The sequence below is a fragment of the Pseudochaenichthys georgianus genome, chromosome 17 (genome assembly GCF_902827115.2).
Source record: "Pseudochaenichthys georgianus chromosome 17, fPseGeo1.2, whole genome shotgun sequence".
NCBI lineage: Eukaryota > Metazoa > Chordata > Actinopteri > Perciformes > Channichthyidae > Pseudochaenichthys > Pseudochaenichthys georgianus.
Genome location: NC_047519.1, coordinates 4838649 through 4861437, shown reverse-complemented (window position 1 = coordinate 4861437; position 22789 = coordinate 4838649). Strand labels below are relative to the sequence as shown.

General features: G+C 42.3%; 1 protein-coding gene across 4 annotated transcripts in view; it reads left to right on the top strand.

The window, feature by feature from the left end:
• Positions 1-22789, top strand: part of LOC117462483 (disks large-associated protein 1-like) — a 287620-nt gene that overhangs the window by 231490 nt on the left and 33341 nt on the right. For all 4 annotated transcript variants that reach the window (XM_071206261.1, XM_071206263.1, XM_071206262.1 and 1 more), the window contains 3 exons: positions 10596-10721; positions 10799-10954; positions 11268-11350. In XM_071206261.1, coding sequence (XP_071062362.1) covers positions 10596-10721; positions 10799-10954; positions 11268-11350 — 365 coding nt within the window. The remainder of the gene's footprint in view (positions 1-10595; positions 10722-10798; positions 10955-11267; positions 11351-22789) is intronic.

Below are 22789 nucleotides of genomic sequence, written 5' to 3'. Positions count from 1 at the left end.
ATAGAATGGCAGCACCTTCAGGAATCTGTTGATTCCTTTGAGGTCCAAGATCGGGCGAAATCCACCGACTTTCTTGCTCACGAGAAAGTACACTGAGTAGAACCCCCTGGGCTAAGCAGAGGGTCTTACTGGCTTGATTGCGTCCTTGGAAAGAAGGACGGACAACTCTTGGGACAGAGCTAGGGCTCCTGCCGGATCCCTGACGACTGTCAATTAGACCCAGCCGAAGGCTAGGGGCCGGAGCTGCGGTCCGTACCCCTGTGTTAAGGTGAAAACCACCCAATGCCCTATGATGATTGATTGAAGTACAGACAGCCCAGTAACTGAGCTGCTGCTGGGAAAGCAGCCGACGACCGCCCCCGGGATTTCAGGGCCCAGTCCCCCAGCCCCTGGAGCCTCTTGGGGGGCGCCTGTAAGGCTCTGGGGCACGAGGCCGCCTGGAAGGCGTGCGACCTGGGGCACGAAAGTCATTGGGAGGCGGTTGAGTGGGCCGCTAAGACCTCTGCAGACCACCCCTGTAATCCGGCGGCTGAGTGCAGCTGCTAGAGCGGCCCCTGGGCCTGCTGGGAGTGGGCACAGGTCTGCGAAGACCCGAGAGCTGCTGCCTGGTCTGCCTAGCTTGGGCAGCACGCTCCAGTGCCTCCAGGGCAGCTGACCTAAACAGCTCCCCTGGCTCGACTGGTACGCTACGGAGGACTCTCCTACATGCCTCCGTTAGTGGTGACTGGGCCAGCCAAACCTGGCGACGAGTCTGTACCAGCGACAAGGCGTCCTCATACAGAGGTGCGTCAACCCGAAGGAGGCGCGCCAACCGAAGGAGGCGTGCCAACCGAAGGAGGGGCGTCAACCGAAGGGGAGGGGGACAGGCGGCCCGCTAGCAGCCCCTACACCGGGCCCAGGCTAGAGCGGCCCCTGGGCCTGCTGGGAGTGGGCACAGGTCTGCGAAGACCCGAGAGCTGCTGCCTGGTCTGCCTAGCTTGGGCAGCACGCTCCAGTGCCTCCAGGGCAGCTGACCTAAACAGCTCCCCTGGCTCGACTGGTACGCTACGGAGGACTCTCCTACATGCCTACGTTAGTGGTGACTGGGCCAGCCAAACCTGGCGACGAGTCTGTACCAGCCGGGAGCGGGTGCGGGAACACAGCCTTCACCAGCTACCTGCTTAATGGAAAGACAAGGCAGTTCAGCGTCTACCAGGAGCGGGGGCGAGAACACTGCCTTCACTGGTTGAGTTAGAGACGAACGCCAGATGCAGCGTAACCGGAAGCGGGTGCGGGAACACAGCCTTCACCGGCTACCTGCTTAACGGAAAAGCGAGGCAGTTCAGCGTCTACCAGGAGCGGGGGCGAGAACACTGCCTTCACTGGTTGAGTTAGAGACGAATGCCAGATGCAGCGTAACCGGGAGCGGGTGCGGGAACACAGCCTTCACCAGCTACCTGCTGAACGGGAAGAGTAGAGCGGTGCTACTACTCACCGAACAGAAAAATGGATGTAGCTACATCCGCATTACAGATGTATTTGCAGAGGGAGCGGGAGCGAGAGCAATGCCTTCACCTAGCTGGGTAAAATAAAGAAGCTAAACAGTACACGCAAGACGTTAGCCGAGCAGCTGCTGCTAACGATCAAGCGAGATCAAGTCAAATAACACACATGTTTAAGACCAGATAACTAGCTTCTAAAGAAGAGAACAGTACAGAGCCGTAGTTACAGCAGTAACCATGGCCAGTGCTCACACAGCATATAACCGTAGTTACAGTAGTAACTATGGCCAGTACTTACACGGCTTAGAATCGTAGTTACAGTCGTAACTATGGCCATAACTTACACAGCATAGAGCCGTAGTTACAGTAGTAACTCTGGCCAGTACTTGCACAGCTTGGAACCGTAGTTACAGTAGTAACTATGGCCAGTACTTACATGGCTTAGAACCGTAGTTACAGTAGTAACTATGGCCAGTACTTACACAGCATAGAGCCGTAGTTACGTTATTGACTATGGCCAGTACTTACACGGCTTGGAACCGTAGTTAAAGTAGTGTGAGCCAAACGTCTGCCCACTAGATAATATAATATTGGGAGGATGAAATCCTCCTTAATGGCCACACATGCAGAGCACACACAGTGAAGATTGTTCTCTGCATATCGTCCTAGTGCTAGGAGTCTAGTACTAGGAGCAGTAAATACAACGATATAGCGCTACTGCAACCATACCATGCGTTTGCCTGGAGCGGGAGCGAGAGCACTGCCCTCACCGGCTGAGTTAAATAATGAAGCTTAACAGTACATGCAAGGTGTTAGCCAAGCGGCTGCTGCTAACAATCAAGCAACCAAGTCAGAACACAATGTTAAGACCAGATAATTAGCTTCTAAGAAAGAGAACAGCCCGCATAGAACCGTGCCTGGTTACAGTAGTAACCGCACATGCAGAGCACACAGCACCCGCAGTGAAGATGTTCTCTGCATATCATCCTAGTGCTAGGAGTCTAGTACTAGGAGCAGTAATACAACAATCTAGCGCTACTGCAATCACACCCTATGTTACCGGATAATTAAGCTTAACAGCAAGGTGTTAGCCAAGTGGCTGCTGCTAATAATCAAGCGACCAAGTCAGAACACAAATGTTAAGACCAGATAATAGCTTCTAAGAAATAGAAAGTACTTACCTTACTCTCTGCATCTAAACGAAAAATGGGTTTAAAATATGACACTCTGCTTTCCATACTAAATTGAATGAGGGACACAGCCAAAGCTCGGACTCAAATGCTAATGATAGCTCGGGCACAACGCCACAAGCAGAACTTTCAAAAGAGCATAAGGGCAACTTAATGGGAGAGGAAGCGGGAACACTGTCGTCACCAGAAAGTCTAAGCCAAACAAAAAATAAGACGGCAATCAGGACAATTTGGCTGGGAGAGGGTGCGGGGACTATGGGCATAGATATGTCTCATAATTATTTGTGTGAACATAAAAGTAATTTGTGTGTAAATATGTGATTTGTAAATGTAAAACACCATCCACAAATGCATTTAAAAGATTTGCAAACTCACAAATACATTTGCAAATGTAAAACGGATCTGCAAATACGCTAAATATTTTCACAAATAAAAAAAAGATCTGTGATCCGGTCTCGGCTAAAATCTACTTGTGTCACTCGGTTATTTTCGGAAACCACGTGATGGCCTGCTGATGACGACATTTCCGTATGATTTCAAAGTAAGAGCATGATGGTTTGTTTAATGCAAAGGTAGAATGGCTGCGTTTTAGGCAGCTAAGAAATAGCTTCACTTCACATGTCAAAAGTGCTAAATCTAAGTATTATCTGTCAGTTACCACAAAGAACCTGAACAACCCTAGAAAATTCTGGAAAGCCATAAAATCGATATCCACAGGTGATATCCGTAATGAGCTATACCTCCGTGCCTTACCACAGCATCTGGCACTATAGGGCCACCATACTAAATTGTTTTAATGAGCATCAGGTTCAGGTTCAGGTTCAGGTTATTTATTTGTATCCGTAGGTAGATTCTGTTTGCAGAGAAAAATACAAGGGTTCCATCCTGACACTAAAAACAAACACAAACAACAGACACATCTCTAATAAAGGACTAGTAAAAGTACAAGTATACCCTGCTCAACCAAATCTCAAAAATATTTAAAAAACATTTTAAGAAGGAAAACACTAGTACAAACATGGACATTCAAAATTCACAATTCAAAATTAAATAAATAAAAATAGGCATCAGTGTGACGCTCCTATGATGTGTTAATGTGTGCAACAGCTGCTGGGATAAAACTGTTTTTATACCGCTTCGTTCTACTCCTTGGGACAAGTAACCTCCGGCCCGAAGGAAGAAGCTTGAATTCTGAGTGCAGAGGGTGGGAGTCATCGTCTAATATGGAGCTGGATAACCACTGTAACTGCCTAAGGTACATCGTCTCCAGGTTTAGCTGTGGCTCACCAATCAGCCTGCTGGACCACTTTATGATCTGACTCAGAGAGCATTTTGTGTCCTGTGGCTCTCTGTTTCATTCTGTTTCTAACTCTGCTTCTGTGAACACCACAGTCGGTGACACAGAACAATGTGGTCTGGAAAACCCTTTCAGTTTTACTCCCTTTACTGTTTATGTTGTTCGTGAAGTCTTAACCAAGCTAGATCCTAAAAAGCCGGCTGGTCCGGACAACGTAGAACCTTTCTTTTTAAAGATAGCTGCAGATTTTATTGCTCCACCTCTCACTACTCTTTTTAACCTCTCAGCACGAACAAAATCCCAAAAGTATGGAAGTCAGCGTATGTCCTGCCACTACTAAAAGGAGGGGAGGCCACCTTATTAAACAATTATAGACCCATCTCTAAATTGTCAGTTCTGGATAAGGTTCTTGAACGCCTAGTGTGAACAAGTAAAGGAGTTTTTATGTACAAATGACATCCTGTCTAAACATCAATCAGGCTTCAGAAAGCAACATAGCACCATCACTGCCACGATGAAAGTGGTGAATGACATTACGAGTATCTTAGATAATAAGCAGAGTTGTGCAGCTCTATTTGTTGACCTATCCAAAGCTTTTGATACCGTCGATCATCGCATTTTGAAGCAGAGGCTGGTCAGTATTGGCATATCCAGCCATGCAGTGGGGTGGTTTGTGAACTACCTCTCTGAAAGGTCCCAATGTATTCACTTTGATGGGCTGTCTTCTGAGTGGTTAAACATCATTAATGGTGTACCACAAGGTTCAGTTTTAGGTCCGCTATTATTCTCTATCTATATTAATAGTTTAGGTGAAAATGTCAAAGGAGCAACCTTACATTTTTATGCGGACGATACCGTTATGTACTGTGCAGGTCCCTCGATTAACGAGGTTGTTGTTAAATTACAGGCTGTTTTTAACATTATTCAGACTCAGCTCTCTGAGCTTAAGCTTCTTTTAAATGTGGATAAAACCAAGGTAATGCTCTTTTCTAAAGGTAAAGCTAAAAATACACCGGAGACTGCTTTGGATATTGTAACTACGCAAGGAATAAAACTTGAAGTGGTTACCTGTTACAAATACTTGGGTATCTGGCTTGATGACTGTCTCACTTTTAAATGTCATGTAAATAACCTGCTTAAAAAGCTGAGGGTTAGGCTAGGGTTCTTCTACAGGAACAAGTCCTGTTTCTCGCTTGAGGCCAGGAAAAGGCTCTGTGACCTTTGACCTGTGCTGGACTATGGTGATCTGGTCTATATGAATGCACCTGCCTATTGCCTGGTCAAGTTAGATGCTGCTTATCACAGTGCTCTGAGATTTGTGACACACTGTAAAGCACTTACGCATCACTGTACCCTGTATACCAAGGCAGGTCTGCCATCACTTACTGTACGGAGGCTCAGTCACTGGTACTTTTTCATTTACAAAGCCATGTTGGATAAACTACCATCTTATATCTGCTCCCTGATCTCTCTGCGAATTGAAAGTACTTATTGCCTGAGATCGCATGCTGTGGTTTTATTAAATGTGCCAAGTGCTAGGACTGTCTTAGGGAAGAAAGCTTTTAGATGTGCAGCTCCACTAACTTGGAACAGTCTGCAAAAAGAATGGAAAATTACCAAGCTAGTACCACTACATGTTTTTAAAGCTCGGTTGGATGCTACACAATCAGATGCTGTTGGTACCTGTACATGTGGTTAGATATGTCAATTGTAATCCCTGTACATTTGGCTGTATGATGTCCTTTTGTTGTCCTGTTGTTTATGTTTTTATGTCTTCTTGTGGAACCTACTGCTGCAGGTCTCCCTTGAAAAAGAGATCATTGATCTCAATGGGATTTTACCTGGATAAATAAAGGTTTTGAATTGAATTGAATGCTCTGTTTTTGTATTATAATGAACAGCGGCACATTAGATGCATTCTTTATCATCATCATCATCATCATCATCATCATCATCATCATCATCATCATGTTATAGTGATACAGTTAGTTTGTAGTTAGTTTATTGGATCAATATAGCATATATCGAGCACTTTCGTTGATGTTGAAATACAGGCTTATACGCAACTTTCGGGTCCCGGGGGGAGCAGCTGGCAGCGAAGCAGGCAGCCCAGATAAAACTCTTTCTTCATTGTTTATTGTGTATTCAGTCATGCGGGAAATGTCGTCATCAGCAGGCCATCACGTGGTTTCCGAAAATAACCGAGTGACACAGTAGAGTTTAGAAGAGCCGGCCACAGCTCCTGGAGGACGCGTTAACGACCCACGGTAGCCACGGTACTCGCGCGCAGCGAGAAGATGAAAGGAACAGATTCTCTGATGACACCGGCTGATATAGCCGGTGTCACGTGGGTCACAGGTGACTTTGTTGTTATTGGTACTCGAGCTGCGCTTGTGCGCGATGGACATATCCAGTGCTTAAAGCACCACCTCTGGCGGTCAGTAGGGACGAAATAGAACTGTTTCCATAGTTTCCCCACAGCAGCAGATGCACATTTATGACCTCCGCTGGCGCATCATAAACACGTCGGATAGTGAAAGTGCAGTCGATTCTCTAAAGCACCGCAGTCTCTTCTCCTAAGTCCTTTTGAATTCTCCTATCCACTATCCCTTAACCCCGTGACGTTTCACTCAGAGGTCAAGGAATTGACGATAGGGTTAGAGTAAGACGTTAGGAGCTGATTTTTGGATTATCGGAACGCAACCAAGGATTTTTCTGCAGAACCTTCAACAGCATTGAATTATTTAATAAAAAAATCAGGCCAACAACACAAACATTTTGCATCTGGGAATCTCAGAATATATGTACTATCTGCTAGCTACTGTTGTGCAGACACAGGAAGGAGATGAGAAGTGGAGCTTCAGACAATGTGTCAGGGCTGACACTGATACAGTCAAAGAGCACGAGTGACAGTGGATTTTCTGCAGAGAATCATTCAAACTTGACAGGAGAGTAATTTTGGATGTTGTAAAATGTAATTTAAATGTAATTGTAAGTGTCATTATAAAAAGTCAGTTAAAGCAAGAGAACACACATCAGCCACGATTCGATTAACTGCCAAAGTAGCTTTAAAATATACCATGTGCACATCCAAACCAATGATTACTTCCCATCTTTTAGTGCTGCTGCCGTTCAGTGGCTGAAATGTCAAGATACAGTATAATAAACCATATGATAAGGTCAGAGCTTCTACACAGTAGGTTGATTACAATGCCGTAGAGGATTGATGCCTGCTTTCTTGCAGTCTTGAAATCAACTGTGCATCCTTCTCTTTCTGATGGATATATTAAGGAAACCATTGCTGAAGAGAAGTCGATTCAATCACACGTGTCTGGCTCAGCCTCTAAATATTTGATCAAAATCAAAGGAAGAAAGGAAACATTTGAAAGAAAGAAACCTCAAGTTAAGACTCACAAAGGGATATTGCTTGATATAAATAATAGAAGCCAGTCTATTTCCCTGGCACAATGCCAGTTAACCGTCATGTCATTGAAGTACATCCCAACTCATACTGATACCAGAGATGTTGGTTAATGCAATTTGAAACAACCTCTGGGGATACTGCATGTTTGAAGATTTACATTGAATCCACTTTTTTGAGTTAGTAAGCTTCAGTATCTTTACGATATTTATCAGTTGATATTAGTCCCATTGTTCACTTTTCGAAAGAAATACATTAAACCTGTCCTTTAGACTCCTTAAATGTCTGTGAGAAGCCTAAGATGTAACCAGTGACACTTTCTTGTGTTCGACAACATATCCCACTTTCTGACATAAAAAGGACAATTTGAGATTGAAGTACCTCTATGAACGAGGCACATGTAGTCTGCTGACAGTATTTAACTGTTGAACAGTATTTATAGTATATACAACTTTAAATTGCTTCAGGTCTCATGTTTTATTTATTTTACCCACAGTGGCTTTGACACTTTGAGGTTGACAACAAAACAAATGCTAACACAGACACAAACAAGAGGTCAACAAAATAAAAAGATGGATGCATAAATAAATAATAATACCACACAGAATGGCTTTTGTTGAAGTCCCCCCATGCTTCTAATGTCTTCTCAATCTGTTCTTTACCCAGTCTGTGATGCATCCCAACACAAAAACACTATAAATACATCCCAGTACAACCCAAAGAGAGCAGAAGGCATGTAGGAACATCAACTTCAGCAAACAGGCAGGTCTATTTCAAGTGCAACATTGAGCGTGAGCTGGAGTCTGAGCTGTTTTTAGTGTAGATGGAGAATGTATAGGGTTTGTCGAGCAGACAGTTGAGACTTAAGGACAGTGGCTGAAGAACCCAATGCTGCGAAAATCTGTTAAGCTTGTGTTCTTATTTCAGGCATCTAACTAAAACCAACGTACAAAAAACTGTAGACATTGACATATTTAGCTGTCCAGTCCTCAGTATACACTCGGCACTCAATGTTGACTTTTCTTTTCTTTGGTCCACTCATTGTTACAGATGCAGGTTCAAAGGTGAATTCGGTTCAAAGGTGAATTATTGCGTCATTGCGTCATCGTTTGCGTCATGACAGGCAACACCGCTCACAACAACATCGATAGAGGACTGCATCGTGTAGTTTTTAATTATACGAAGCCAGATTAAATTAAAGAACTACTTCTCCAGCCTTTCTCCAGAGTGCCGTGGTGCATTGTTTATTAATGTGTTTCAGCTGCATTACTGCCCGCTGCAGTGCTGCTCGTGTACCGGAGTTTATTCTCCCGTTAACACGCGGCAGCGGCCGCTGTAAAGTTGTCACTGTCTGACTGTCACAAGCAGCTGATAAATATCCCCCATCCCCATAAGTGAATGTGTTTTAGTCTGAAAGCTGTTTGGCATCACAGCGCTGTTATGAAAGTTTCTCTGGTGTAAAATGGGTGATGTTAGCATAGCAACCGAAGCTAATCAGACTATCTTGACTACTTGTTGCTATCATATTGTGGCATAAGCCGTTTTCTACATGCATATTTTACCGGCGTAGTTTTCGTTATGATTTAATTGTGATGGCCACATGTAGCCCATGTATTGATTCCATCCGATAGCTGCTATTAGTGCTGCGTACCTGGACTCACATTCAGGTTCAGGTCCGGACTCAAGTCCAGAGGTTCAGGTTCAGGTCCGGACTTATAAGTCCGGACCTGAACCCATGTCTTGTGTCAAGTTGTGTGAGTAACTAAAGTGAACTTATTGTGAGCTAATTATCAATTTAAAATTAACAATAATCAACTCAAATTCAAACTCATCAGGTTTATTGTGCTCCCTTCCAACTTGTGTCTACATTTCTCTACAAAGTACAAATGTAGAAAAAACACTTTTTGCCACTTAGTCTACAAATGACTTATGACAGCAACTACAGTGAACTACTACAAAGTTCAAACATTTATTTCATTTACCAAACTAAAGTAACCAAACAGTCCCTGAGCTGACTGAGCCTAAATCCCTAAAACGTTGCTGAAAGGTAGAGTAGACTATACGCATTACACTGTTACACACCTACTATACAGTATAGGCTAAACTGTACATGTATTTTCTACAACTCTACATGTGTACATTATACAGTACATACTACATACATAGTGATGTACATACATACTGTTAGAAATTAAAATCAATGTTGATATGGCGTAATTTTGAATTAAATACACTATTTAATTTAAATCAGTTTTATTCTGAAAAAACCGGAAGTTCACACTATTAACTTAACTAATACTTTTATTCTGAAAATTCTTCACTTCCGGTTAGCATTAGCATGTGGCGAAAGGCTACGTTTTCAAACCGTGAATCGAAGGTGAAATTACATGTGATGTTGTACACTGAGCACACTGGGATTAGCACTCATTTATTGACGCTGAATAACGTTTATCAGGGAATGTTTAAATAACAACAGACACTAGAATATACGTAAATGCTAGTTTTTTTGCGAGTCCAAGTACCGGTTCCCGACGTTCCGGTTTTAACCGGACTTGAACCGAAACTTTTTACAAGTCCAGTACCGGTTCGGCTTGCCGGTACGCAGCACTAGCTGCTATAATACAAAACAACAGGAAAATGTCTGCCTCTTCACAATGGTCAATAACAGTGAACGGATGGTTATTAAAGTAAGGTAAAATAAACAGAATCATAATAAGCCTGGTTAGTGTTGCCTGACTTTATATAAGTGTGTGGTCGCGTTCGAGTCACTTTGCTCAGCGCTACTGCTTGTTACAACTTGTATTCGCCGTACTCGCCATGAACTGTTATTGCTCAGGTTAATCTCGACGTCCTCCAATGTAAGCGTGACGTACTTGGTTCTTGGATCTTGCCGGGTTGCCGAGTGGGGCCAGCTGAGAGAATAGACCAGACTCCAGCAAAGGTAAATTGTGTCTAGAGTGCGCCATCTAGTGGGATCAACTGAAATGCCGGGTATTGCAGGAAAAAGGCAAAATGAATGCGGTCTTTACTATAATTTGGACAATAAAATGGTACAATTTTTGTACCAATATTCTGCGGGCGGGATTCAAAAGCCCAACGGGCCGTATATGGCCCGCGGGCCTTAGTTTGCCCATGCCTGTTCTAATACGTCTTTAAAGCAATATTATGCTTTTTATATGTATATATGTTTTCAAAAAATCCACCAGGATGCATACATGGAAGAGGAGGGACCCAGAGGTGACATGACCATCCAATCAGGGCTCAGCAACTCCACAGAGAGCATCGACAGCATGAAGGCCCTGACTGCTGCCATAGAGGCTGCCAATGCACAGGTAGGTCCCTGTGAGAGCCAATCAGGAACAGCTTCTGTGAATATTCTATCACCTAATGTGTGTTTTCATCAACGTAGGTCCATGGACCAGCCAGCCAGCATGTCAGTAACAGCACCATGACAGTGAACACTCCCATCCCCATCATCCTGACCAGGGGGCCAGTAGAAGACCACCGGGATATGTACAGGAAAGAAGCACTCAGGAAGGGCAGATGTCTCTCTATAGGCATCCAGGTGTGTAGGGGGGGGCATGGAGCGACATGGAGGAGGAACATAATGGACTTCAGTTACCTACACAGTATAGATGTCTGTATGTCAGTGGGGAGTCATCTGCTCTACTGTTTACCTATCATTTTACTTATTTTATAAACTCTCCTCTTTTTGGAGGATACTATTAAGTCCAAGTCATATATTCAAAGTTAAAATGACTTGCCTTTGCTACCTTCAATACAGATATTTCAGAGGGTATTGGTCTGTAAATTGAATTGTAGATGTGCTGCTTTGTGGTCATTTGATATTAGTGACTTACCATGCATGTCTTCTGTAGGTGGATGGACCAGAGGATGATCCCGATCCAGAGAACCCCTCCAAGTTCACCTCTGTGGGGGTGCAGGTGGAGGATGACAGAGGGTGAGGCACACATTGTTCTCCACACTTAATCTGTTCCATTGTTGACCCTTATACTTTTTGATTATTTAAATCAGGTCCATGGCTTTTAACAGTTGTCCAGTAGGTTCCACAAGATAGCCAAGTTCCAATATTCCGTTCTCTTACAACTTTTGAATGCTGGCCCTCGTGTTCTGCTGTATGTTTGTGAGCATTTCCTCCAACAGTCAACTAAATGAATCAGTTGTTAAATGTGATGATGCGAATGAATATGAATAGTTCTACATTACACTGGAGACCTGTACAATGCTTTTCCCTGGAGAATCCGTGCCTTTAGCACCTCAATAACAGTGGATAGAAATATGTAGCTATATACGATGGATAGATTCATAGGTTAATGTTAGTTTACAGTGTAGAAATGCCAGAACTAAAGCTGGATTTATGCTCAGTCTAGTGTATAGTATATCTATATGTATCAGTATACTAGTGTATAGTATACTAATGTACTGCGCTAAACGGCTAGGAAGCACATACCTGTATAGATTTATAACAAATATTTCCATTACATAGGTTGCTGAGGTGATATCAACAGGTAAAGTCAGACGTTTAACTATAAATCCAAAACGTACAAACTGACAATGCCTTGATAAGTAATCCAGTTATACTTTGAACTCTAAAATCAAGATGATTTTATATATAGGTGTGTTAGTCAAGCGTTTGGCATGATTAATTGATTACAAAGTTAAGACCTTTATTAATCCACGTAGGGAAATGTAGGGTTACACAGTGTATTCAATCTTTTGAGTTGTGCCACATGATGTGTGTTTTCCTCAGACTAGGAACAAACTGCACTAAAGGCCTAGGCCAGGGGTCGGCAACCCGCGGCCCACGGGCCGCATGCGGCCCTTTAAGCCCTCTGCTCTGGCTCCCTTGAGCTTAGACAAAATTAAGAAGGAAATAAAATAAAATTATTTGTAGGACTATTTATATTTTGTTGCATGGTTGAAAATGTTTCGTATTTTGTATTTTGAGGTGATACTGTGACACATAAATAAAAAACAAAACGGTTTTAATTAGGTCAACTAAAATATGCGTCACATCCTGCTCCGGTCCCGCACGAGAGCCTTTTCTTGGAGGCGAATAACCTGACCCCCGGCTCGATGAGCGAACTATGGATAAATCAAAGAAAAGTACCGGAAGAACACAGGATTTAATTCTGCGTGGACAGAGTTATCTGCTTTCACAGCAAACGATGCTGGTTTACCGGTATGTTTGATATGTAGAGAGAAGTTGTCAACGGTGGTGCAGCCTTTACGTATCGAGGAACAACAAGGGAGAGGAAGCCAGCTGACGATCTTCAGTCATAATTCAATGGGGTATGTAATTTATTTCAGAAAACACTTTTTGTTATATTCCATGGAATGCTCTTAACGTCCCGATAGCAATGAATATATTAAATGCTTTGACAATAAATACATACAAAAATTAATCTGTGGAAGCCGTAGCAGCGAAAAGCCAGCAAAGACAACACACAACTTCACTTTACGGCCAAAACGACAAATACGTCTTACCTTTGCTGTTTTCTGTTCAACAGTTGTGTTCAAGGAAATTAAAACGCATATAAGCGCTGCTGAAGGCTAATACAATGTCTCTGTGTCCCTTTGAAATGATTGCTGATAATCCATCATCATATTTATGGCAATAAGCCTAGTTTTCAGTTTTCAGAGCGTAACATAGCTTTTGGTTTGGGAAAACTGCATGTGCATCACTCACACTCCTCAATTGTAACGTGTAGGTGGATTTAGGAACCTCCCCAAGATTATATTGGCTCTAACGGTTAAAAAGAGGTGTCAATCACCAAAATCGACCAATGGGTTCCAGAGATATGGCAAATACACCCAAATGACCCCAGAGGTGGGTTTTTTTTCTAAATCTCTCCAAAAAGGTCAGATTTAACTTGTTTTGCATCAATCTTGATACAGGGTACTTATTATATGTTATAGTTTGGATTCCTAAAGCTTTTAGTCTACCATCCCATCATTCAAGGGTGGTTTTCACTATAAGGAATGGGGTTTTTTTGGACGGAAACTATAATTTACATTTTTTTTACGATGTTCAATCTGAATTTACTTTAAAATAAAAACATCTATATTGATTCTGACTTCTCTACATCATACTCACAGGTTTATCATTGCCTTGAGAAAAAAGATTATTAATTTACCCCTTTTAGAAGTGAATATATAGACCCCGTTTACACAAGGCCGTAACAAAATGATAGAAACAGACCCCGCAAACGATAACGGGTCCCAAGGTGGATAGATCTGCAAACGGAACGCTCTGGGGGGTCAAACGGCTCCGTGTAATCGCCTCTATAGCCTACGATAATTTTCTGATAATGATGGAATAGCCCCGCCTCCCTCTCCCCACCTCTCCTGCTCAGAGATCAGCTGCTGGTCTGTCAGAAGAGGGGGAGGAAAAGAGAGGCTCCGTTTATTATTCTTATATTATTATACAGAGTCGTTATCAATTTGTTTTAAAGCTCAATAAATAACAAAGAATACCTTTGACCGGCACTTTTCAAATTTTGTGCGGAAGATTTAAACTTTAACGGACATGTTGACCGGCGGAAAAAAATGTTAACGGAAACTCTGCCGCACGGTCCCCTCGTCCCTTGGAAGAGGCGGAGAGGTGGGTGTTTTTCATCTGCTGGTGGACTACCGGAGAGATTTACAGCAGGAGCAAACGTTGTCCACCGCGGAGAATAAACAGAAGGGCAACCAATGCTCCGGGGTCTTCTTCGCTGATTGTGGTGTATTTTGTGGCGGCAGCAGCGCCACTTACAGGCCTGGCATATGTACTACAGCATTTCCAGCGTTTCCAGAATTTCATCTGTAGAAGCCGTAATACTGTAAAAAGTACAACCAATCTGTTTAGCCGGCCCGGCTAAACGGATTGGATGGCCTACCTGCCTGTCAGCCTTCCATCGGGGCACAAACTTATCTCGTGCCCTCATTGGTCATGTGCGCATTCGTGTGTGTTGGAGGAGGGGCTCTATAAGGAAGTGGCAGATTTTCTCCGGTTGTCCATCCATCCATCCATCCATCCATCTTCTCCCGCTTATCCGTGGTCGGGTCGCGGGGGTAGCAGTTCCAGCAGAGAGCCCCAAACTTTCTTTTCCCTGGCGACATCAACCAGCTCTGACTGGGGGATCCCAAGGGGATCTCCGGTTGTGTATTTTCAAATTCTAGCGATCTCGAATCGGTTACTCAAACTTAACTAGCCCACCTTTAAATGAATGAAATGCATGTGAATGGAAGACTTTTTTGAAAACGCATACAGTGCGTAAACGCAAACGTTTTCGTGTAAATGGGGTCATAGTCATTTGTTCTGGGCATGTCATTGAAAAACAGGCTCAGGGCTTAACAGGTTACGGGTTAGAGTGTGTGATGTCACAGCTAGAGTGGAGCAGAGCTTGAAATTCGCCTTAAACATTTCTTTTAAACCTGCCATAATTCCCAAACCCTACACTCCTTGGTCATCATTTTTCATGAAAAATGTAGGAAAACCTCTCCTACGTTGAAAGATTACAAGAAATTAAGCAAAAACGTTTAACAAAATGCCTCGAGGGCATGAAGTGACAAACACTTTCAACTTGTCCCCATTTAGGCCCATTGTAAATGCAGCGTCATCTTTCATCACAGCACCAGCTGCACACCTTTAGTAGATCTGCCAAAAAAGCCACATTATTGCCCCGAAAGTACAAAAAAACAGACAGAGACGCTGATAGAGATTTTGAGGGATAACTCGTCCGCTTTCCAAATCTCTGCGCGTCCCTAACAAGCTGGTTATCATACAGGAAGGAATCCAGAGCATACAAGTAACCGTTAAACAATAATCTACTTTAATGGTAATATGACAATGCAATACAATCAATACATTACCATACAAAGCCATATCATATCATATGCGTAATGTCAGGAATATGCCTACTCCCGGCCTTGTTCACGTGCTGCCCCGACCTTCTGGTCCGGCCGCGCGAGAAGAGAGGCAGAACCAAAGGATGCATGGCTCTCAAATACCAACAGAAACAGGAAGGGGTGGAGTTTAACTGGTCGTCTTTTCCGGTCATCTCAAACAAACACCTCTGGCATTCACTGTCTCCTATTTCTGCAGCCTCCACACACACACATCCCCCCACATTCCAGAGACCACAGTGGGGTCTTGCTCACAAAGATAACACAACGATTTCATCTCTCATAACCCCAACTTCTGGTTACACAGACTGCTTATTATTAATACAAAGTAATTAAACCCACACATATACTATTCAAGATATGTAGACTTCCCTGAAACATGACATGCTAGAGATCTTAAGCAGAATATACTCTCATCCACTTAGCACCCTGTCCTGCATAACTACACCTCCCCCACAGAGCAATACAACCCTGTTTACTCTAACCAGCCCTTTGTTTATAGCCATTTTAGTCCTCACATTTATGAAAGGATAAAACAGAGAAATCAATATAAAACACAAACACAGGTATTGTTTGAACAGTATTCACTTAACTGCTACTATTGATAATTACCAGAGAAACTCAAGGGACCTCTTTTAATATCTGGAAATTGCAACAAGACTTTCTGCCATTTCAAATGTAACACACTTCTTAAATATCAGATGATAATACTCTGAAATCCCCTTTTTTATCTCCTTCTCAAGAGATAAACTTACACAAGGCATTTTGAAACATATCTACTGTGTCTGTCCCCCAATATCGTATAAATCTATCAGAAACTGAGACCCAAAGTACTTGAAATCGTGAAGGAACCATGAGGGGGCAGATGAGTGCTAAGAAGCAGTCTCCTGGTGGTGAATCATCAGCCCGCCTGCCCGCCCCCCCCCCCCCCCCAAAGGAATAGCCCACAACGACAGCTGATAGGGAGGGGGAGATGCGGCTTTCCCTTCACGGGTGGAACTGATCAGAGAGAAGTAGACTCCTCTGCTGCCTCGACAAGTCCCTCAGCCAACTGCCAGCCGCTTCCAAGTCGTCTGCTGCATGGATGTCCTCGAGGTCCTTCTCCTCCAGTCCGCTGATGACAGCATCCGAGTCGACCTCCTTGACGAGAGCCAGATCCGTCCTGATGTCGTCCCCTGGTCCTAGCAGGTGGTTTCCCCGCCGCACACTGGCTCCCGTGGTACGAGCTGTCCCCCTTTCCTCCTATGCGGACGGCATGAGAGATCCGCTGGGTCACTCGGTCGGGGCCGGAGAGCCTGGGGTTGATCCACTTTGTCCTGATGACCTTCAGCCAGACGAACTCTGCTGTGTCTCGGGTCCCCCTTTTGGCGTCAGCAACCTGTGTGGACTGAGAAATCTGATACAAATCCCTCAAGCCTACGCTCCGGGCTCTGGGGCCCTCGGCTGTTTGACCCACCACTGCGTATGCCACTTGGAGCCTGTTGGTGGGGTGTCTTCAAACAACAGACGTCTGTGAACAGGTTTTCTAAATTAATTGTGCAGCTTCAGAATCTTAATACTTGGACTGTGCCAACTAAATAAGAACCCCAACATCTTTAGGTAAACTAAATAACATATTTAAATAGCTCTGAATTTCTGACAAGCATCTGCGTTTATTTTTAAATGAAATCCTTGAGATCCCATTAAAAATCTAAATATGATTTGAACTGCTAATGTTTCTGGTAAAGAAACACACTAATGTTATGGATTCAAAAACAACCAAAATCACAATACTAACAAAGTGAATGGCTTCCTGGTGATACTGCTTCTACCCGTCAGTGCTTAGATATTATCCCGCTGAAAAAATGAATACAGAATTCCAACAAACTGTCATCAAATGTCTTTCTATTATAAATGTAGATGAAATGTATATCCCCATAATGACCTAAACAATAAAGTCTATGGCTTTTACTTCTTTACCAGACTAGTTACATGATGTTGTCTAAATTAAATTGTGTCTCATTACATTACTATGTTTTAGCTTTAACTGTAAATATGTTCTTTCTACATTTCAAACCTCAGTTACTTTAATACCTGTTGAAACATTAGTTGAAACATTACTCACAGGTCAACTTCTTCAGTATTCCATTCTGGACTTACATCTCTTTGGTAGCCCCTTGGCCACTGATTCTTTATCTGTGTTACCTGCTATAACTCAATCAATATTAGAGACATGTCAACATTCATCAAACAGTGTGTTATCCCCAGATATGGAGCAGGTCAATTCTAAAACTGTCAATCAATGGTCAGATTGAACAATCGAGTTGGGGCAGCCGGTTCCTTTCAGTCCCTAAATGAAAAATGTACATTGTGAAGTTTACACTCCCCCTTTTTACACATTAATTCATGTGTAAACAAAATCCTGTATGGGAAGAAAACCTTCAGGTAATAATGGATTATAAGAAAATACCAAACATTTTTCCCAAATGTACATCCATCATTTCCACAGTAAACACTTCAGTGAAATTAAGTGTTTCTCTCCCTCTTTCAGTCCTAAAAGAAACAGAATCTTCATGTTTTAGTTTGCGTTTCACATTCTGCAAACTGCCACCTCCTGTGGGAGTGAAATATCAAGCAGATTAGAAACGGGTCACATGTGCGGTTTCCCCTTTTGTGGAATGTTAGGAAACCTCTCATTTCACACAGAGCCCCAGAAATAATGTGTTAGTCCAAAAACATGCTTGATTAGTCATTGTTTTAAATCATGCAGTTGCACTGATCAGATGCAGACATACACTCACTCACACTCACACTGTCAGGTTGTAAAGTCAGGTTTGGTCAGGTACACCTCAGAGTCAGTCATTGACAGTGCCTTCTCAAGTTACCCTGTCGGTCAGGGTCAAAGGTCAGTTGGTCTCAGTCTTTTTGGCCATGTGTCGTGCTCTGCAGAGACTTTTATGTTCCAGCACAGGCCAGCATCCTCCGTCTATAAAAATCTGTATATATGGAGCGCCATCATTTATTAATTCACGATTACAACTATAATGTTCAAGATATCTCCAACCCCTCATTGGAACAGCTGTTTCCCACATTCCCTGAAAAGTGTCTAGCCAAAAAAATGTCACTTCCTTAGAGTACTACTACTACTACTACTACTGCAATTCATTTACACCTAATTAGTATTAAAATGACTAATAGATCTATTTCAGAAACTTGTGTACATAACTATTATCTTGTGTCAAAACATTACTAGGATCTGTGTAGCTCTGATATGCATTTCATAGCTCATCTTCAATTCTGGTCCACCTAAAAATCAATGTTAAACTCTTTAGCAGTGTGTGGAACCTTGGGTGTCCGGACATGCAACAATTACTCCCTCCTTTATCAAGGATTTAAAAACAGAAGTCTTTTCATATTTCCATCTTAAAGCCCTCCTATGGTAATAACTATGCCACAATGGTGAAATCAATTCTTTAGATTGGAATTCTATATCTGGCTTGGCACTAGCTCTCCCTTTAACATTATCCATACAGATAAAGATTTGTCTTATAGAGTGGTTCCTAAAACTATCCCTTTAATGGTAATCAATATTGTAACAAATGAGATCACTACTTTATTCACACGTGAATAAAAATCTCTTAAAGAATATTTTGTTAACATGATGAAAAGATTGAAGAATATGGTTCTACTCTGTACTCCAGAACCCACTGAAGTTAATTCAAGTTCTTTAAATGTGCGTTTTGTGAATAAGTGTGTTTATGTGTAAACTCACTCATTCCTGTTCTCTTTTTCTCCTCCTCTGGTTTTCTCAAGCCGTGACCCCGGCCTCCTCACTTCTAATCGACCATGCCAACTCCTCTGATTCTGTCTTCTCTTCAGTCCATCAGCTGTAACTCCATCCGCTGTAACTCTTTTAGGCAGCCATTGGCCCAGTTACATCTGCAGCCCCCATCATGCCACTGTTATTGTACTGCTTTGCATTTCATCTCCTCCTTCACAGTCTCTCTGCTGTTTTTATGGAGGGCGGATTCTGCTCTCATGTCCCACACTTTGCTCTTGTGCCAAATCTCGTGGCTCAGCTTGGAACTTCATGGTCCCGTCTGGGGGACTGATGAGCGTAGATCTCTGCCTGTCAGCAAGCTGTTTGGTTCTGGGTGCCACAGGTGGCAACACACTCTCACTCCCTAAGCGTCCAATAGCGACGTTTGGTCAGTGTCCGTGGCGTCCAATTGTGACGCTCCTTCAGCGTCATAAAGGGACGCAAATAGCTTTCAACTGATTGCAATGTATTCCCATCTGCGTCGGGATTTGACGCTCATGGAAGCACGGCATTCGTTTATGCCGGCTGCCCTTAAAGGCAATGTGAGCATCCATTCCCATTGGATAACGGAGCATTTTACACCCGGAAGTAAGTACTCCTCTTACTGTCGATTGATTTTACAGTGATATCTGCACTACTCATCGACTAAAAAACACCAGATTATCCTTGTTAATTACACAACATTGATTGGTTTAAATTGTGTGCAATGCTTTTGTATTTTTCCCCTTCGATTCGGAGAAACAAATATGTTTTATGAGTAAAGGATGGCAGAAGACACTACACTACCCAGAATCCCCAGCTATCGTTTGGCCTACACCATGTGCTCTGTTTGACAAACCCCGTTTTTTTCACCATTCATTCCAATGGCTGGCGTCTATGTCACGTGATCTTCAAATTTCTCCCTGCAGAAAAAGAAAACATGGCCGAACTTCGTTTTATTCTGGGTGTAAAATGCCTGTTTTAAAGTTAGTTTGGCCATTAAAATGCATTTTGATGTAATTTGATGCGAGAAATATGAGTTGTTATTTCAGGTGATGTGTGCAGTGGATGCACATGATCTTTAGTTTGCTAGTTATTACGAAGATTACTTCAGGAAATCGCGACGTTTTCATTGTTACCAAGGTGGTTGCTAGGGACGCTGCTATCGATATTATTTCTGTTATGTTGTGTAACTGTTTAATGGTGTTATCTTTATTGCTACCCCCTTCCCCGTCAATGTATAGTGTTGGTCCACAGCCTAAACATATTAGTTTAACAAAATCCGCATCTAAAGATAGCCTACGTTATTTCCCCCCTGTGCAATTCCAGTCTCACATCTCAGAGCACATCGTCATTAACAAATACCGGAAACAGACCAAAATAATAATAATACCTTATTCCTAGTGTGCTTGCTTTTCTCTTTGAAAGTCATCACATAACGGCATTGTAATACACGGTTCGGCTGCATTACATATTACATATCTGCCGTAGTTCTGTATTTATAGAGCCCTGATGAGAAGACAAACATGAGGAACTGAAAACGTGACGTGGATCATAAATATATCAGCCATTAAACAACATCTTACATTTCTTTTCACACAATACGTCTCCTTGCAGTATCAACACTAATTCGGCTCACTTTTATATTTGATCCAATTGGTAGATAGGCTGTATTAACACCATAAAGGTGCACAGCTGATATAAAGGGACACCTGGTGGTTAAAGCATGTTATTGAATTTCAATATTTTTATTATTAGATATTAATACGATCCCTATAAAGTATATTCATTACTCGTTATTCTCTACTAATTGTTAATTAAAGACTGTATGTAATGACTATTCTGCACATCCCGTTCAAGATTTCAAGATTTTCTAAGGTTTATTGACATATCATATAGGCCAGGCATGGGCAACTTTGATGGTGGCGGGGGCCACATCATTGATGTACTGGCCACCAGGGGGCCGCAGATTCACTTGGAACACACACACACACAAAAATGCCATGTGTTGTATGTCATTATTAACAAATATACTAAGTCTGACATCTTCATTGACATTTTACAATCAAAGGGAACATCCTCTAATAAGCTCACTAAACAAATATCAGTTCACAGAAATGTTATTTCATTTTTACAAGTGGCATGTTTGTATTGAACAGGTTATTAAACAGTGGAATAAAACTATTTTAAACTATTGGAAAGCACGGAAAATGTGTGTGTATTGAGATTAACCATTAAGATCACATAAACATGAAGTCATGAACACTAACCCAGACAATAGTTGTCTAACTTGACCCTAAAACACTTGTAGCCAGTCTCTGCATTCCCCTTATTCCACAATAATGGGAATGTCAACACAGACAGCGTAGTAATCATAGATAACACGGCAGGGTCCGGGACAGTTTGTTTTCATCTGATTTCAAATAAACAAAGTCTTGGTTTTAAGAATATTAAACTTGTTTTGCCAAATTCAGATGATAAATACAACTTTTAAGCTTGTAAAGGCATAATTACAAGAGGCAACTTAACGTCACAGCAGGAATAACAACAGCCGGTGTTTCTTGTGAGGGTTTCCCTGGGAAACAAACACAATACTGCGTCACAGATTATTTTGCGGTATTTGAAATCATGTACGCAGCTCGCGACGTAACTAGGAGTCTAGTGGACGGTATCAGAACTACAAGTAAAACAAATAAAAAATATATTTAAAAAACATTTTTTAATTTTTTTTTGATTAATTACGTTGTTTATAAATTAATCTGAGGGCCGCAAAAAGAGGAGGTGGGGGGCGCATGCGGCCCGCGGGCTGCCATTTGCCCATCCCTGATATAGGCCTACACAACTGTGGTGTAGTTCTGCACTGAATGAAAAACTTGGGTCGCAGGTTTCTCAATAGTGCATTACAAGACATCTATCAATATGTGTGCATACCTCCAGCAATGTTAACTATGTTGAAGCACTTATTTTAACTGATATTATACATAATGTATTATACTCTTAAAAGATGTATGTAGATATTTCATCTCCGGCCTTGTCAGGTATTGGACAATCAATAAATAAAGAACACAGAATTGTTGAATATAAAAAACAGAATTTGTGAGATTATACTAAATCATTTACAAATAAACACACTGCATATTTAACTGTAACACATGCTGATGTAATGCAAATGTTCCAACTTGGGATCAATAAAGTATATCTTATCTTAAGCTGATCGATGGCTACTGCCATATTTGCAAAATGTGCCTCTGAACCTTGACAAGTGCATGTTTCAGGCTTATCAATTAATGTAATGTAATGTTATCACAGGGGTCACACACATAAGACCAGCTGTTAAATAAAGCTCTTCTGACCTTAGCTGGCATGTGGGTATATATATATTAATACTGCCCATTATGGGCACAAGCAATTTTCACCCATTTATTAATTATATGTTTTAAATGTGAGTGTTTCCTGTCCCCTAAACCTCCAGGGATGTACACAGTTTAATACTGGCAACTTCTTATTATGGGAAATACGAAAACGTCTTTTAAAACTACAACTCCCAGTCGAGACGTGCCATAGAGAACATGTTGCGAAACAGAATAGCCAGCATGTGTAGTTCTGGGGACGGGGTGGGGGAGGGGGGACGCGGTGGACCCGTTCAAATCCAGTTTTGGACAGTCTGCCGTGGTTCCATCCCATTTCAAGTGCTGTTCGAGAATCGGCTTA